General features: G+C 43.4%; 1 protein-coding gene across 2 annotated transcripts in view; it reads right to left on the bottom strand.

Moving 5' to 3' along the window:
* The window catches only part of GCLC (glutamate-cysteine ligase catalytic subunit), a 38,618-nt gene extending 33,626 nt beyond the window's left edge, over positions 1–4,992 (bottom strand). The window contains exon 1 of one of the 2 annotated variants that reach the window (XM_007460801.1): positions 4,435–4,992. In XM_007460801.1, the coding sequence (XP_007460863.1) occupies positions 4,435–4,584 (150 nt within the window). In that variant the 5' untranslated portion in view covers positions 4,585–4,992. The remainder of the gene's footprint in view (positions 1–4,434) is intronic. The other variant, XM_007460802.1, reaches the window with a different exon arrangement.
* Between the last annotated feature and the right edge of the window lie 13,361 nt (positions 4,993–18,353).

Genomic DNA, 18,353 nt, shown 5'->3' with positions numbered 1-18,353 from the left:
TGTGCAGAGGGCACACAACGACCTACGGAATCTTCATGAATTCTCGGAGTAATTTGTGCCCAGTACCTTATTCTAAGAAGTCATTGTCAAATAATGCATTTTAAAAACACAATTTAGATTCTGAAATGCAGTTTAGAAATACCATAAACAATTACTAAGCTAATGGAATACAATTATATCTGAATGGGCAAATTTCAGTTAAAAACCGGCAAACATGGAATGCCTCATTCCCCAATAACCATGGCTATTTAAATGATATATTTTAAATGAGATATCCTGGGTATTTAAACATTCCCAAGTGAACATTTATGAGTCTTATTTAAAAGACTAGGCACTTACTTGTAAACCATTCCAACAACATTATCTCATTTAATCTTACTAACTCTATAAGGAAGGTATTACTCTCCCCATTTTACAGATGACAAAACTGAGATAAGCACTTCGTTCAAAGCTACACAGAACCTTCAATTAGACTCAAATGACTATGCTTTTGTCCATTCTAGATTTATAGCTCAGGATGTTATTTTTGCTATAGGATCATAAGCTCAGTGATTAACAAGCTATGCATTTTCTAATTAGTCATGTAAGCATTCTTAACCTACATAGGTAATTTGAAGTTCAAACTATGAATGATATGCCAGCCCTTTATAAATCCCATCTCAGTTCTTATTGGTTTTACACATGATAATAACGCACTTATAAATATTAAAGATGTATATTTCTCTCAAAGTTCTCATAGATTTATCTGCTAATTAGAGCACAATTGACCTTCTTGCCTTTGAAAGGCAAAAAAGAAAAATCAGAAGAAATGTTTCCTTTAAAATGTTTTTCTGACATCTCTGTAACCTGGAGAGTTTGAACTCTGTAAAGAGATTTGATGAAAACTCATACATTGTAAATATTCCAAAACCTGGTGTAATGTATTTAAGAAGTGGACCGTGGAGTCAGACAGATTTCAATTCTGATAATGCCTCTGTCACTAAGTAGCTGAAGAGCCTGGCAGGTAGCTGACACTAGAGGGATATTAGGAAGCATTCAAGAGTCGAATTTACTGCCACATTTGCAGTGTTCATAAACTTCCTAGGTTTGTCTTTTAATGTGCATACTCCAACTTACAAAATCTGTACCTAAAAAGTTGTGTGTGGGCTGTGAAGAGAGAAGTGCTTACTCTTTTGCATAAAAGAGCGCTTAGCAGGCATCAGGGCCCCCAGGAACACCCATCTCACCTCCCCCCTCACCCCCATCTGGGGCAGCATGAAATATCTTACCAGTACCTGGGAGTTAGAACTTCGATTACCCACAGTAACAGCATGATCAGTGGGACCAGCCACACTAAAGGTGAAACTCGCATTTGTAAGCTGACCTGGGAATCTGCCTGTTTCTAAGGTTCTCACAGGAAAATACTTCTGAATTCCAAAAAGCCAGCAGACACACACTTGTACAATACAACCATTTTTACCACAGTGACTGGTGGCAGCCTTCTCTTCACTCAGCAGTCTAAAGATGATCCCAGGCGAGTTTCAAAGAGGAACAACCCTCTCATTTTCCAAAGGAGGAAACTGAGGTTCACAACCACCAAGGTGGTTGGCAAGCCTTGGAATACAACACAAGTGCAACTTCAAATCCAAGCTCTTCCTGATAAATACCACCAGAGACAAATACTGTCCTAGTGCCAAGCATTTCCAAAGTGGCAGGCTCTCCTTCCAACCAGATCTACAATGATGGGTTTAGGCTGCTTTTTTTCCTTTTTTAATCCGAGTCCATGGTCCTGTAAGCGCAACATCAAAACTTCCACAAAGAGCAGTATTTTGGTATCACGCTGACCCAGCCCAACATATCACGTCCCAAACACCCCTTTCTGTCTGGTGGGGCCATCCTTCATCTCCAGGGCCACGGCACCCACCACACCCTTCTCCACTTTTATCGGCCCAGCCTGATTCTTGGTTGTTTCCTAGGCTTCTGCATCCAAACAAGCTCACTTGCAGGCTGATCCTGCCTGCAGACTTTTACTCAGTAGATGTGACAGGGAGTTCCCACTATGCGCAAGGATCAATGCTAACGGTTTAACGGCCTGCTCTTTCTCAGAGGCTCACCTCATCAGGGAGGCCTGCCATGATAAATGCTGGACTCTGACTTTCAAACCCCGTAACTGCAACCACAGTAAAAAATAATTTACATGCACCTAATATACCACCCCTACACACACTCTCAAATAATTCAAGTTTGACATAATATTCTCACTATGTGTGATAAACCAATACTCTTCATCCTACCCCATTTCCATTTTTAAAGTCTCAGAGAGAAAAAAATCTAGGAGGAGAGGAGAGATCATAAAATACACACAATACACAAATAATACACAGTAGTCCCTCAGTACCCACGAGGGACTGGTGCCAGGACCCGCCAGAGACCAAAATCCGCAGAGGCTCAAGTCCCATAGTTGGCCTTCCATTCAGCATCTGTGGATTCAGCCAACCGTGGATCAGGCTGTATTCACTATCCGACAAAAAAACCTCATATAAGTAAACCTGAGCAGTTCAGACTCTAGTTTTTCAAGAGTCATAATGTCAGATGCTGTAAAGAAACAACAAATTTCAGACTTCTAAAATCTTCTAAATTTATTTCTCAACCCACTAATGGATCATGATCTCCAGTTTGAAAAGTAATTTTCTGTAACATAAGAGTGATTACCTTTACATGATGCTAGAGGAACAGAAGCATCAGCAAATGCTTAGGTGTGAGACCCCCCCCCCCCACCCGCCCAAGTCACATCTCTGTCCAGAGATGCAGAGGTACCACAACAGAGAGTTAGCCCCTGTTTGACTTACAGAATCAAACTGGGGGAGACCAAGGTTTCAATGAAGTGCTATTCCAGGAGTAGGAAGAGTGGGGCTTTTTTCTTAACCACCTGGGAAGTCTTCACAATCTCAATTCTTCCCCTTGGGTCATGCTGCTTATTTCCAAGAGGACTGTCAATACTGGCAGGCAGGAATTTTATTCTTTTTGAAAATCTTACACTCTACCCAGACATGGCTGAAGCAGAATTTAAAGTAATAATAAATAATCAGCGGGTTATTTTTTAAATCTAAGATAACTTTTCTACTCCATGGTTTCTGTTAAACAGTAAACTCCTCATTCCAAAGGACATGGGTTTGTTAGTGGAAAAAAAGGAAAGGGAGGTGTGGGAGAGAAAAAAAAAATTAAAGGGAACAGAGGATAGATCATAAAATAAACACAATACACAAATGAATATATAAAATGTCAGATGCTGTAAAAAAAAAAAAAAAAGAGCTTTAGTCTAAAACTGAAGAATCATCACCAAACATACTGTACCCCTCTTCTGTCCACTAAAGTATGGCAAAGCACTTATGGTAGAAATGTGAATTACTAGTCATGATACTTTTCTAGCTTACAAAAGCACAATTCCTTCAACTGACAGGCAGAAGTATTTTCCAATCATAGAAAAACTAACTTTTTGCAAGGAGAGAGATTCGGCACTGGTGTAGCAGCACCTTGACACTTAGGTAAAGAGTGATAACACTGACAAGGAGATAAATTATTTACACCTGAGCAAGCCATGGAAGGCAAAAGGTAAAAACACGAAAAATATAAACGAACCTTTCCAGAAGTCATCTGATTATTTGAACTGTATATACACGTTTTTTTTTTAAAAAAAAAAACAGGAAGGGAAGGCATAAAACGCTTTGGCAGAAAAGACTTTAAAACTAACAGGAGGCAGTGCTTTCCAAATCATTCCAATAAACAATGGTTCAATATTGAGAATCTAGAGGCATTTCACCTTGAAGCAGCACACATGTGGAAGCACAGATTCGGAAAGTTTACATACTAGATCTGGGCCATGGAAAGGCACTAACAAATCCTAATTTTGAAGCTCTCAAAGTTCCCATTTAGAATTAAACCAAGCCATAGTTTGTTTTAATTTATATCTATAAATTGGTGGTCGGGGGGTGGTTGATGAGGAGAAGCTGGAAGTTTAAAAGGTACCAGGATGAGGTGGGGCGGAAGCGAAATCCTGAAGACCTGATTCCTAACAGCAACCGGCCTTCTGGGACAACTTTAGTCCCTTTCACGTTAATGTCATTTTGAGACGGGACCGTGGGTCGATAGGTGGCGGGCAGACACCCCAGCCTGAAAACTCCTCCAGGCACCCAGTGTCACACTTTTGCACGCTCACGCCCTCCCAGCGACTACTCCGCACTTGCTGAATGGAAACGAACCCCGAATGAATGAATGGGAGAGAGAAGTCCGGCCAAAGGCACGGAGCACGGCCCTGGACAGCGCTGGACGCCCGCGGGCTTGGCGGGGACCCTCGGGGGCGCGGCGGGGACCCTCAGGGTAGCACAGGGCGCGGACCGAGGGCGCAGGGGCCTCGCCGAACAAAGGGGCGCGGGGCGGCGGGGGCTGGGCGCTCACCTCGTCGCCCCACTTGAGCACGTCCTTGTGCCGGTCCTTGACGGCGTGGTAGATGTGCAGGAACTGGAGGATCCCGTGCAGCCGCACGTGGTCGGCGTGGCGCTGGGTCTCCTCCCAGCTCAGTGGCGAGCCCTGGGACAGTAGCCCCATGGCCGCCCCCTCTCCTCGCCCTCTGGGCCGGCGGCGGCCGCTCCGGGCTCCCGGCGCGCGACGCGGGCCGGACACTCAGCTGCCCGCGGAAGGCGGCGGCGGCTCAGCCCCGAGGGGGCGCCCTCGGGCTGCAGCCGGCGGAGGGAGGGTCCGGTCCGCTCCGGCTCCCCCGCGCGAGTTCCTCGCCGCCCGGGGGACCGACCCAGGGGTCGGGTGTACCGCGCGGACGGAGGCTGCGGACCGGGGGGCGGGCTGGGCGGCCCTCTGCCCGACGGCCTGGCCCCTCGCCCGCTCCGGCTCCCGCCTCGTTCCTGCTGCGAGGCGGCGGCGGCGGCCCCCACAGCCCCGGCGCGGCAGTGCCTCCCGCTTCTCTTTGCCGGTGTCCTGCACTACCTCCTTCCTACTTGTGACCAAAACCTGCGCCCCTGAGCATGCCCAGTACTCCCAACCGCTCGCCGCTCCCCAGCTCGATCCGCCGCTCCGGATTTTATAGACTGCGGGCTGGGGCGGGGAAAGGAGGCGGTGCGGCCGAGGAGGCGTGGCCGAGCACCCGCAGAGACTCAGAGGCTGTGGGGTAGGCGTGCGTAGGCGTGGTTAGGGCGGAGTCCAAGGGGAGGGGCTCACCAGGCCGGGGTCGGCCTCGCTTTAAGCAAACGCGATGTGTAAAAATCCGTTTTCTCTAATCCAAAGAGAGAAACTCTGCATTGGGGAAGAAGTTTGATTATTCGAATTAATGAAGAATCCACCATATTATTTTTTATGGAGAGAAGCGCCTCACACTTATAAAACTAGGGTGAGAGCAGCAGGGTGTGGCAAGAAAATTTGTCTACAGGTTTTTAGACGTGTACATATTATAAGTATTTGTGTAGTCTCTAACTATTTATTTGATGACATATGTTCTTTGGATGGCACAGACACCATTCACTGCAACCAAAGGAGCTTTCTCAACATTTCCATAAGGATCGTTAGAAGGAATCATCTCCAAAGTATATCCCCCATCCAAACCTAGGATTCAACCATCGAGTGATTAAAATGATGCTCATGTGAGCTTACCACGGGGTGGAAGGTTTTAGAAACAGCTGGGGTTGGCCTTATCCTGGTGGGAAAGGGAAGGAACGAGGTACCTCGCCCCCAAGTAGTTGTTCAAAAAATGTGTCAAAAGAGCAATGAGATGACAGATCAGGGGAAAAGTGAAAGCAAATAGATCATATGTGTACTGAGACCAGAAAGTGTGTACTTACTGTGCCCTTTTCCCTCACACCACAAAGTTAACATTTAGTGACCACTTAATGACTGACAAATGGGTACATGATCGTAGAATTCTCTTCTCCCACACCCTTCATATTGGCTGTGCCCATCTCAGGGCTTGGGGACATGGATACCCAAGGTCTGGCTGTAATGTCCACAGGGTTGTATGTGTATGTGTCTGGAGTGTGGGTGGGGATGTGAGGGGGTTTGAAGCTCAGTAGATGAGGTTTCAATCATCTGTTTCAACAGCCAGGATAAAAACCAAGCCTCACTCTACTTTGTCCACAGCCCCCTCTTCCTTGTACCCTCCCCACCAACCTCACTAGACCTGTGTGGTCCTGGCTTTCTGCTGCTTGGAATTCTTCACCTGACACAATCCTGCTCATTCTTTGAGTCCCAGTTACTCCTCTCTGTCTTTTGGTTGCACTTGTACATGTCACTATTTCTACGTTATGATAGAATCATTTAAAAAATATTTCCACACTAGGTAGTGACTTCCTCTGGGATAGAGATGATTCATGCCTTTTGTATCTTTAACTCTAGAAAAGTGCTTGGTATAAATGGAAAGAGGCATTGTGGAGGTGGGGAGGGAGGGATAGTATTGGTCACTGTTTCACGTCCAGGTGAGGCATCCAAAGGATCATTTTGTAATTCTCATAATCTCATCTCACATCTGCATACCCTGGCATTGTTCAATACAATAGCCATCAGTCACATGTGGCTGACCATTTGAAATGTGGCTAATTTGAGAAAGTGAATTTTACTTTTGTTTTAATCCACTAAAATAGAAATTGTAAAATTGATGTTCCATTTGGCTACTGGAAAGTTTCTAAGTAAATTTGGAACAGATTGGGAATGTGAAATCCACTTTTTCATCTGTAAATTTTATGAAATCTAAATACGGATCAAGTATTTCCAAAGAAAATTTATTGGACTGGAAATGAGCTGAGTGTAATACACACACCAGATTCAAAGACTTAGTACACACACACAAAGAATGTAAATATCTCATTAGTAATTTTATATTGATTACATGTTTCTATACTAGTATTTTGGATATGTTATATTACTTAAATTAATTGTCCTCCAGGGTGACTTGTAATCGCTGTTACAAGGGGAAAAAACAACTACAGATCAATAGACGTCATATTTAACAAGTCATTCCCCTCTATTTGACAGTGTTTTGCATTTTCTTTGGTTTACTTCTCGATTTCATTCTGTAGATTGCACCCAAGACTGGGTTTCGACTTGTGGGAGAGGGTTTTCTGCAGACAGCCCCGCACAGAACGTTTAAGGCCTTAATGATGGCTAAAGCGAAAAGAAGGCGCGCATATCGCGCAGAATCAGCCTTGACCAAAGGTGGATTCCCGGACAGTTCTCCTGCAGAAAACAGCTAGACCCGCTGGGACTGAACCCAGCAACTGTACGAACACCGTAACCTGCGCTCTGGGCATCCAGGGAGGCCGCAAGCTCCGCCCCCAGGGCCGCCCGGAAAATCCGGGCGGCGGAGCCGGGGGGCGGGGAGCGGGCTCCGCTCTGAGCATGCTCGGAGAGCCGGCGGGTCGCGCGAGGAAGCGGCGCTGCCGCCGGCGCTGCACGCCGAGCCGTTGTTGTGGTCCAGCCCCCGACACGTGACTGCGCGGGTCCGGCCCCCGCGCACAGCGCCGCCTCGCCGTGACTCAGCACTCTGTGCCGGCTGAGAGCTAGAAGTCAATCCCGGAGAGGCTGGCCAAGTTGGAAGTGTGGTCCTCCACTCCTGCCTCCGGGGCTGCTGCTGCTGCTGTTAAGGCAGCCATTTCAGTCTCGTCGGTTTTCGGGCCTCCGGTCAAAGAGGAAAATAATATGTTTCCCTGTGGCCACGCCGCTCCCAGTTTCCCCTGAGTCAGCGGCTCCGCGGAGAACCCGGAGCTGGCCTTGCACAGGGCGAATGAGGAGAGCAGAGGGGCTGTGCCTAGGGCTCTCTGAGGTTCAGGCTACTTGCGGTCACCCGCACCAGCCTTTACTGCTCCGTTTGGCCTGAGCATCCCCTAGGTGGTCTCTTGGGTGGTGTCAGTACCTTACTCTTAATGGCGCACCTGCTTCATGCCACGCTCTTTGATTTGGAAATCTGTGAGGCAGTCCTGGTTGTTGTCTCATTTTATGGACGAGGCAACTGCGATCCAGTAATAGCAACAGGTAGTTGCTACGCAGGGATTTGAACTTCAGTGTGATTTCAAAGCCTGTGCACTTTCTGCTGCACTTCACATCCTGCGTGAAGCTGATGGCCTCCTGCAGTGGGACTCTTGGTTCTTGATACATACTCCACGACAGCCTTCCTCCTTTGACACACCCTTCCCCCAAAAGACCTCTGGTCTGCTAGTGAGGGGCTTAAGACTTTCTTTTTATTTTCATTAATTGGTAGAAAGACAGTTAACTTTAGTGTATGTAATACAAAATCCAAAAGCTGTGGAAAGGAGTTTCTCCCTACAATTTCACTGTACTTTGAATCTGAATTGATCATACTAAAGAAGGCCTCCAGGACCTTATGACAGAAGAGCAGTAGCCGAGAGATTGGGGTCTTCATGTTAGCTCAGAGGGTAAGCAGCTGGGTGGAGCTAAGCAACGTTGTGTGTATCATAGGGGACCCCTACCTCTTCACCTGTTCCAATGAGAATCTGGAAGAAATGTGGTTTCCCTTCCAACCTAAACATTCTCTGATGTTAATACTACTAGATTAGTTGAAAAAGTGCAAACCTTTTTGTATTGTGTAGTATTTCTAACGCATGATGCTGAGATGCGCAATTGCTATTTTAAGTAAAAAAAAAAACCCTTTTTTTTGGCCGCACTGTGCTGTATGCGGGGTCTTAGTTTCCTGACCACGGATCCAGCCCACACTCGCTGCAGTGGAAGCGCAGAGTCCTAACCACCAGACTGCCACGGAAGTCCCAAGAAACACCTCTTTTAACTTAGTTTCTAAAAGCCAATTTTTAGTTTATATGGATTTAAAAAATATAAACATGTTCATTTTCATGTAGAGTTACTAAAGATCTGCTTGTCAAGGGAAGTCCTTTATTAAGCTGGGGAAGCGTGAGTGTGTAAAGTAGACCGATAGGAGTCAGCTGGGGATGAGGTCAAAGATGCGGGAGTGAGAAAGGATGCCTTAGAGGCAAGATCTCTCAGGAGACGTGACTTGATGGGATCCAGAGCACACGTAAAGAGGTGAGCTTCTTTTTTTAAATAATAGTATCGTCTTCCTGTGAGATGCTAGGGAAGATGTACTGGGATGGGCAATGTGGTAGCTGAGTTCCATAAACTCACTCTTTTCACTGGAGTATAGTTAAAGAAACACAGCTTTTTTTTTTTTTTTTTTTTGCGGTACGCGGGCCTCTCACTGTTGTGGCCTCTCCCGTTGCGGAGCACAGGCTCTGGACGCGCAGGCTCCGCGGCCGTGGCTCACGGGCCCAGCCGCTCCGCGGCAAGTGCGATCTTCCCGGACCGGGGCACGACCCGGCGTCCCCTGCATCGGCAGGCGGACCCCCAACCACTGCGTCACCAGGGAAGCCCAAAACACAGCTTTTTCTGATGGACATTTCCAAACAAGCACAGAAGTAGGGAGAACATAGTGTAATATACCTATTACCCATGTTCAGTATCACTGCATGGCTAATCTTGTTTTGGGTATTCATCCCCTCTTATTAGTGTAGAGCAAATCTTACTGAGTATGATCTCAAGTGGTTAGCTCTAAGTGAGTGCTAAAGAAAAAAAGAGGAACGTAGGGATGAGGGGCGATCCAGGAAGACAGGAAGGAATGAGCAGTAGGCTAATCCCTTACTGGAAATCAGTGTCCTTCATGCAGAAATTGGAGACGGTTGACGTTATCCAGTGGTTTTAATTCCAAATGTTCTAGCTATTGTTATAAATTATGGGACCTTGCATTTAAAAGCAAAGCCAGAAACAAAACCAAAAACTGTGCTTGTCACATGTAGTATAAACTGTTTCACAATAGCTGGCATGGATAATTATTATGGTCAAAGTAGGCCCACTGTCAAAAGGAGAATAAGGTTTTTCAAGCATGTATTTACCCTTTTAAAGATCCCTAATGTTAGTCTACACCCCTTTCCTCCCATTTCGCTCACACTGGTTCACACAGACATATGTAGACTTCATTGTAGATTAGATAACATCAAATAATTCACCTTTGGCACACAGCAGCCCATCATTTGTGGATGATGAGATGTGAAAAGGTGCTAACTGTAATTACATATACTTGAAAAGGCAATTGTACTAAATACTGAGCAATTTTGCTTTGATAAGATCAGTTCCTAAAAGAGAAAAAAAAAAAGGAATAACGTAATTTTACTTCCGGAATGTATTTTTCCACACACAATACCCCTGCCATTTATTTTAGTACTTAGGCTGAAATGTAATAGGTACCTTTGGGGGGAAAATATCAACTCATCTAAAATGCAACTTATCCTACAATGCACAGGGCAGCCCCACATGAAGAATCATCCATCTCAAAATGTCAGCAGTGCCAAGGGTAAGAAATCTTGGTCTGCATGGATCAGGATTAATTCTGAGTATTATGTGGGTGCCTTTCCTTAAATCTTTACAAGCGTTTCTAAGGTCATCAGAATGATTAGTTGAGACGAACTGAATATATACAATGGTTAGTATCACTTTTTTTGCAGTTACCATGAACATAAATATATACAGCTGTCTAGTACACTCTTAGTCTGTAGTACGCTCTGTAGCTTATGATAGGAGGGTGAGGTTAGGGCCCCTACTTTATCCTGTTTTTCTTTTCCTCGTGTTCTCTTAGTCATCCAATCCCAGTCTATTCTCCATAGCATCTTATTTCCTGTCCATATGAGACTAGTTATATATTTGTACCAATATTAATATTAAACTGCAGAGTTCTTAGTCCCCTGTCTAGATTTCTTAAAAATTCAGTTTAAAGAATGAAAACTCATTAGCTTTCGTAAAAGCTCTTTTCCTACTGGACAGGGAATATGTCATATGTATGATCAGGGCATCCGAGATGGCTATTCTCTTGTTCCCTGTACATCCCCTGCTCGACCAGTACCTGCTTCACCTACACCTACTCACATGACTGACCTTCCTATTGATACATACTTGCCCCTGCCCCAGCTAGTGATTGTTTTAACTTTAGATAAGAGCATCTCTATCATGATACCTTATCAAAGGGGCGGTGAGAGGTGCCCCTCTGCTAGTTTCCCTGGTAATCCATAGCCAAGCTGACATCAGTTCCCCCTGTAACTGGTAACCTGCCCCCAGCACACATATACCTCCTACCCCCCACCCCCCAACCCCAGCAAAGACTGCCATATAGTGGGGTGTCGCTCTAGGACCTTGCTTCTGGTGTGTAAGCTCCCCCATCCATTAAGCCATTGATGTCTCTGTTGCTGACTCCGGGCTCTTTCTTCAGTCTTGAAGCTGGGCAAGCTGCGGGGTGCAGCCCGACAGCATACTGGAAGAAGGCTTGGGTGCTAATTTGCTGAGTAATTGTAAAGACTGAAAATAACCTGCAGAGCATCTGACACATATTGGGGCTCATGAAATGGTACTTCTTTTGCATCAATCAAGGCAGGGTAGGAATTTCAGGAGTAGCAACAGTACTACACTCAAATAGCAGTGAGCTCACGAAGCATCTTCCAGCCATGGATGATGCTTCTGCTGCTGGAATGGTAAGAAGTTTTAGATTTTTCTGGAATGACACTCCCTTGTTACTCAAAAGCTCAGTACCTGTAAAAGCTGGGGTTAAAACTCCCCCCTGGCCATTGAAAACTGCGTCTCTGGGACTTTCATTTTTAAGGTTTTGTGACTTCTGCCAGTGTCTTTTCTGGAAGTGTCATTCAGGCAAATCTCTATGGGTTTTCTACCTTATTTCTCCCCAAGAAGTAGCCTGGACAAAGTAGAGAACAGCTTGCTACCCAGCAGCTGCCCCATGGCCTCAGGTAGGGGCATTGTAGGGGCTTCAAGGAGGACAGGCCACAGCTCACATGGCACGTGGGCCAGTGAGTTCACAAAGAGAGTTGCCACAAAGCATCACTTTGGGATGGGTAGCCCTGCCCTGGTACAGCCCGCTGTTGCCCTTCCGAGGAGTGTTCAGCCAGGGAGATGCGCGTCAGCCAAGTAGGTTGCTCCATTTGTCCTTGATCTAGGGAAGGAAAGGGATCTAAGAAATCATGCTACATCTGTTATGACCAGGAAGGCTCACATTTATTCCTCCCCACAAACCAAATAAAGCAACACCTGATCTGGGTGATCACTGCCACCTGGTATGGTCACATCTCACTGTGGGCGGCAACATTCTTTGTAGTAAAAATATTCTCCTTTTCAAGGTGTGCAATATTATGGAAAAGTTTGGGGAAGACTTCTGTGAGGTATGAGCCCATTTTACAGAAGAGGAAGCTGAGGCTTACAGATTATTCCATCCTCAAAGGCCACATTTAGAAACAGCAAGTGAACAGCAAAACCAGGATTTGATACCAGGCCTGTTTGCCTTCAAAGTCCAAGTTCATTCCACCTTCCTCACACTGCCAAAAACCAAACCAAACCATATAAACAGTAATACCTAAGTTTTGATTAGGCTTTTATGGCCTACCAAGTGCTTTGACAGAAGAGTGGGAGAATTAAGAGGGGAGGGAACGAACATTTCTCATATACCTATACTGCATCTGGTGCTTTCCATCAACCATTTTATTTAATCTTCTTAACAGTGTGAATTTCTGATTCACAAAACTTATAGTAGATGGTCTTGGTTTATTTTATAAATTTAAGTTGCCCTTTCATTATTTTCTCTCTGTGCCTCACGAGTTCTAAGAACAAGCACACTAATAACTCATATTTGTGTATGAGAGTGTAGCTTTCACATAGTTTATCTCATTTGATTCTTATAACACACGTGTGGAGTAGGGCAATTTTACAGGGAGGAAACTGAGGCTGAGAGGTTACCTACCTTGCCCCAAAGTGGCACCACTAGCATAAGGCCAGGCTGGGATTAGAACACACGTTATTTCTCCAACCCTGCCAGCACCTGGCAGTGGACATTGATTCATGAGTATTTCATCACCAACCCAGTTCTTCAAGAGTTGAAGTTTAGCCCATAGTTTTCCCTCCCCTCTTTTCCAAAATATTCCCGATCAACAGAAAAAAAAAGAAAAAAAGAAAAAAAAGAAAACAACAAAAAAACAAAAACAAAACAAACAAACAAACAAAATATCACCAATCAGTTGTCTTTTAAGAACTAATACAAAAAGAATGCTGGCCCAGGAAATGGCTTTCTTCTCTGGGTAAAGGAACCACTGGCCTGGAGCAGATAGTAAGGTCAGTGTCTCTCTTCATCCGGGTGATGGCTTGACCACCCAGGTTCACCCCATCTTTTCCCAAAGTCTTTCCTCCTGGTACCCTCACCTGACTCCTGCCTGCAGGCAGCCTTTACACATAGGCTGCCTTAATATAACATATAATATGCTGCCTTAATATATATGCCCCCCTTTCACAACTGGTTTATATAATCTTGTAGAGTTTTAATATGACTTCATTTTAGAGATAGGGAAACTGAGCTGGAGAAAATTTGAATGATAGAACCTGCACTTAAACCCAGGTCTTCTGACAGAAAAATCAGGACCCTCCTTGCCCTAATTGTGATGGTGTCATTTCATTCGGTAGAGAGTTTCGGAATCAGACAATCATCCTTACTGGCTCAAGACTGTACAAAAGAAATTCTTAAACTTGATTTTTTTGTTTTTATAAATTTCTGTTTCTTTCTCTATGCCTTTTAATTTCTTTGTCCAGAACTTTGGGGCATTAGAATAATTACCTAAGTCATGTGCTGATGGAAGAAGATAGAAAGGCTGGATGACCTTGAGAAGACCCTCAAGAAATGAGTTCTTTCTAAAGGAAAATCTTCAATAACTACACTCCTTAAAGTAAACCCATAGATGTAAAACAGGCCACTCCTTTTCAGCATCATTCACTAAAACTCATGGTATTGAAAATAAAATTCTCTGCCCAGAGATGTCTCTTAAGCACATAGCACAACCCTTTTTCCTGCCCAGGAAAACCGAATGTAACTTTTGTGAGAGCTCACGAACCAATTTGGGGAAATTCAGTGGGTTTTCTGAGTCAAAATTAAATTGCAAGGGTGATAGCTAAAACCTTGAATGTGAGAATTTGTCCTTGAAGTTAAGATTATTACTGAAGTAGATTTAGGCACTATCTTCTTGTTTTCACTTTGCAAAACAAATAACTAAGAAATCTTCTACAGATGCCTTTTAATATTTAAGAACATGGATTAAATATGTCCATAAACTAGCTATGAAATGAGTACCAATGTTGATCTGGGCTACAAAGAACTTTTGGAAATTTAGACAATACATAAAGTTCCATGATTATATAATGAAGGCAATTCTCTGCCAGTCGGATTAAATGTGTGCTTGTTTATTTAACAAATATTTGCTAGGTACCCACTCTATGTGGGTCCTGTTCTTGGTACTGGGGACTTGGGGTGAATGGGAAGGACAACGTTTCTGTTCTCATGAGCTTTCCTTCTAGAGGGAGAAGACAAAAAATAAACAAGAGAATAAGCACAATGATTTTAGGTGCCATTTTGAAGAAAGTAATAGAGAGAGATTATTACTACTGTGATGGTTTGCGTATGTCAGATCTTCTTCTGGTTAGTTTTGCTAACGATTTAACTACCGGAGCTGTGATTTTGCAGGCCCCAAAAGCTACCAGCTCTAGACTATTTTCCTTTGCTCCGGCTGGGGATAAAATGTATTAGTTGAAGCAGAGAGTTTTTCCCTTCTTTTCCTTCAGGTAGGGCATATAGCTTCCTTCCTAAAATCCTTCAAAATGAGATACTCATTGTAATTGTTATTGAAAGACAGATGCTTTAGTTACCTTTGATAGTTTGTTATGCATCTCTAGATCTTAGGAACAACATTTAAACAATTTCTAAAACCTCAAGTATTTAAGAAAGACTTATGATGGGATTTATTCCGTAAGTCAAAATAGTGTCAAAATGTCAAAGAATATTTGATTTGATGTTCATTAAATTGACTTGCCATGTTACTTGGGTCAGGGTTTTTTTTTTCCAAAATTTACTTGGATTGAAAATGATAATTAGTGGCATTGCCTTTGCTAACATTAGACTCTGCTCTTCTGCATGGAGACCACATTGATAGAAAGTTCCTAACACGGGGTGGGGAAGGGCATCTAGAATGTAAAACCAGAGGGAAAAAGTACAAATTGTCCCGTTTTTCAGATATTTGACTTCATTTTAGAGATGGGGAAACTGAAATTTGGTACATTTGATGAGGTCAAATTTGTAAGAAATAAATATTTTAATCCATATTATATTACACCCAAGGTTGTTTATAAATCCTGTTTTTTTTTTTCCTCTCCTCATAAAAGACAAACATAAATTCTGCTTCAAGATGGAACCCCAGCAAGAGTTTTCTCCTTTATCCATTTTTGTATTTTCTAGTTGTAAAAAGGAGATTCAGGTCATCCCATTTTAACTAGGGTAATATGTTCTGAGGTTTCTGAGTTTTCATTTTCAAGTTATGGCCAGTTTATATAGTTTTAGGGCTGTTTTATATTCAGATGGTTATATGGTAGTTTATTTAAAAGGCAAAAAGAAGTGCCAATGTAAGCCTGCAAATATTTATTCCGACTTTTAAAAGTCTGTTAACAGCTCAATTCAGGTAACATGTTGCATGATTAATGAAAGCTGGGTTTCTTTTAACTGAGAAAGAAGACTGTTGAAATAATTTTTTTAAAAAAGGCTATTGTGTTTTGTTTCCTCTGAAGCTTGCAGTTTAGTAATTGCATTAGTATTGCATTCCAGACTCCCAGAGGAAGGGCATGAAAACTGGTGTAGATTATGAGGGGTTACTGGAAAAAGGGAGAGGAGGAAAGAATTGAGGGGAAATTGAAAGAAAGAAGAAAGGGAGAAAGAGAAGAAAAAAACCCCAGGGACAGCCTGGAGCAGTGTCTTTGGTTCCTTATGGACCAACTCATTCCTTCAGATATTAGTGTGCTAGTGACAGGACTCTGGGCAAATACATTAACATCTTAGCCTGGGTTCTGGGGGAAAAAAAACAAGATTAAGAAAAAAACGTAAGAAAAGAAATTGAAAATGATAATTCCAGCCACAGAGTTATTGTGAGGTTTAAACAGCATAACATATATGAAAGTGCTTCGAAAAACTTCTCTACAGAAGAAAGTTCTCTGCAGATACTACAGGCAGACCTCAGAGAGACTGTGTGCAGGTTTGGTTCAGACCACCACAATAAAGCAAATATCAATAAAGTGAGTCACATGAATTTTCTGTTTTCCCAGTACATATACAAGTTATGTTTACATTATACTGTAGTCCAGTACTATGTCTTAAAAAAATGTAAAATTTTAATTAAAAAAATACTTTATTGCCAAAAAAAATGTTAACCATCATCTGAGCTTTAAGCGAGTCCTAGTAATAACATCAAAGATCACTGATCACAGATCACTGTAATAAATATAATGATAATGAAAAAGTGTAAACTATTGAGAGAATTACCAGATTGTGACACAGAGGCACGAAGTGAGCAAATGCTATTGAACAAATGGCATGAATAAGCTTGCTTGATGCGGGGTTGCCACAAACCTTCAATCTGTAAAAAATGCAATATCTTCAAAGTGCAATAAAACGAGGTGTGCCTATATTAATAAAAGGTACAGGCCCATTTACCATCTTATTTCTAAAACTATATTTGAGGTATTTCGAGGGGCCTCCAAGCTGGGCTCAGGCACAGAGAGTAAGATGAACATCCTTTATCTTGTGAGGAAACTTGCAGTGTCTCAATACTCAAGTTGGGTGCATGTGGGTGCAGGAGGAACAGAACAGTATCTCTTTGATTAGTGCCTATTGTAAAAAACAAACAAAAAACCCCCCAGAACCCCCCAAACAAAACAAAACAAAGAAACCAAAACTGTATTTGTGCATATTTAAGATATGCTATCTCATTGGGAAGATACTGGGTAGGTGATTCATTCTACAAGACAGGAAAAGGTGAAGGAAGCTGATTCATCCAATTCAAGGCCAGGATCCAATAATTATGGAGGCTGTGTTCCATTCACTGAGGCCATAGTATGTGTCCGTCACTGTGTTCAAACTCTTAAGCATACTCTCATTTAATTCTCACAACCACTCTATGGGGCCAGCAATGGCAGCTGGCCACAGCTCCACGTGGCAGCTGAAAAAAGCAACCTTCAAGGATTTAAGCATATTTACAAGTTACATATCTAGTAAACGTCAGAGTTCGAATCCAAGTCCAGGTGTTCACCACCTTGCTTCTCCACTTCAGCTCTCCAGGCATACCTGTGACACCTGCTCTTCCCCAGTGTGTAGGGGCTCAAAGGCAAGGGGCCCAGGGCTCTCCTGCAAAGTCTGCTGTTGGCCCTGTGGAATCAGAGACCTTTTCCCCCTACCCGTCTCCCTTTCCTGTAGCATTTCCAGAGGGTGTCTGTGTTCCTTCTCCCCCTCTTGGGGTGGCGGCACCATCCTTGAGGGCATCCATGGCTTGCTTCTCAGTGATGTTCTCCTAGTTCCAGAGGTTGGTAAATACTTTGCAGGGGTTAATGGAGGAGCTGAGAAGTGTCAGGGTTCAAAAACGGGAAAGAGGGGCTTCCCTGGTGGCGCAGTGGTTGAGAGTCCGCCTGCTGATGCAGGGGACACGGGTTTGTGCCCCGGTCCGGGAGGATCCCCCATGCCGCGGAGCGGCTGGGCCCGTGAGCCATGGCCACTGAGCCTGCGCGTCCAGAGCCTGTGCTCCGCAGAGGGAGAGGCCACAACAGTGAGAGGCCCGCATAAAAAAAAAAAAAAAAAAAAAAAAAAAATGGGAAAGAGGGATAAATTAGGAATTTGGGAGTAACATACATACTACTGTATATAAATTATATGGGAAAAGAATCTGAAAAAAATATATATATGTAACTGAATCACTTTGCTCTACAACTGAAACTAACACAACATTGTAAATCAATTATACTTCAATAAAAAATAATTTTTTAAAAAAGGGAAAAGAGGCAGGAAAAGGAGCAAAGTAAAGGTACTAGGGAAATATGAAGAGATCTAATGAGTAGTAGTTAATTGCCTACTAGGTGCCCAATACTGTGATAGGTGCTGGGACAAAAAAGTGAACAAAAGGCAGAATAGTTCTCTCTCTGTTTACAGCCAGGTTGGGTAGAAAGAAAGTGGTGTTAAATAAAGAGATGTGTGAATTAATGCATAACTTTAAGTTATGATGTCTTAGGACAGTAGAGGAGTGCTATGGAAAGGAATAAGGAGAGGAGGATGCAGTTTATTTTTTTAAATTTTTAATTAAAAAAATTTTTTTAGATTTTTTTTAACATCTTTATTGGAGTATAATTGCTTTACAATGGTGTGTTAGTTTCTGCTTTATAACAAAGTGAATCAGCTAGACATATACATATATCCTCATATGGGAGATAGTTTCAGAAAAGACCCTTCT

This window comes from Lipotes vexillifer, unplaced genomic scaffold (genome assembly GCF_000442215.2).
Source record: "Lipotes vexillifer unplaced genomic scaffold, Lipotes_vexillifer_v1.1 scaffold921, whole genome shotgun sequence".
Taxonomy (NCBI): domain Eukaryota; kingdom Metazoa; phylum Chordata; class Mammalia; order Artiodactyla; family Lipotidae; genus Lipotes; species Lipotes vexillifer.
This window is presented reverse-complemented; position numbering and strand designations above follow the sequence as displayed.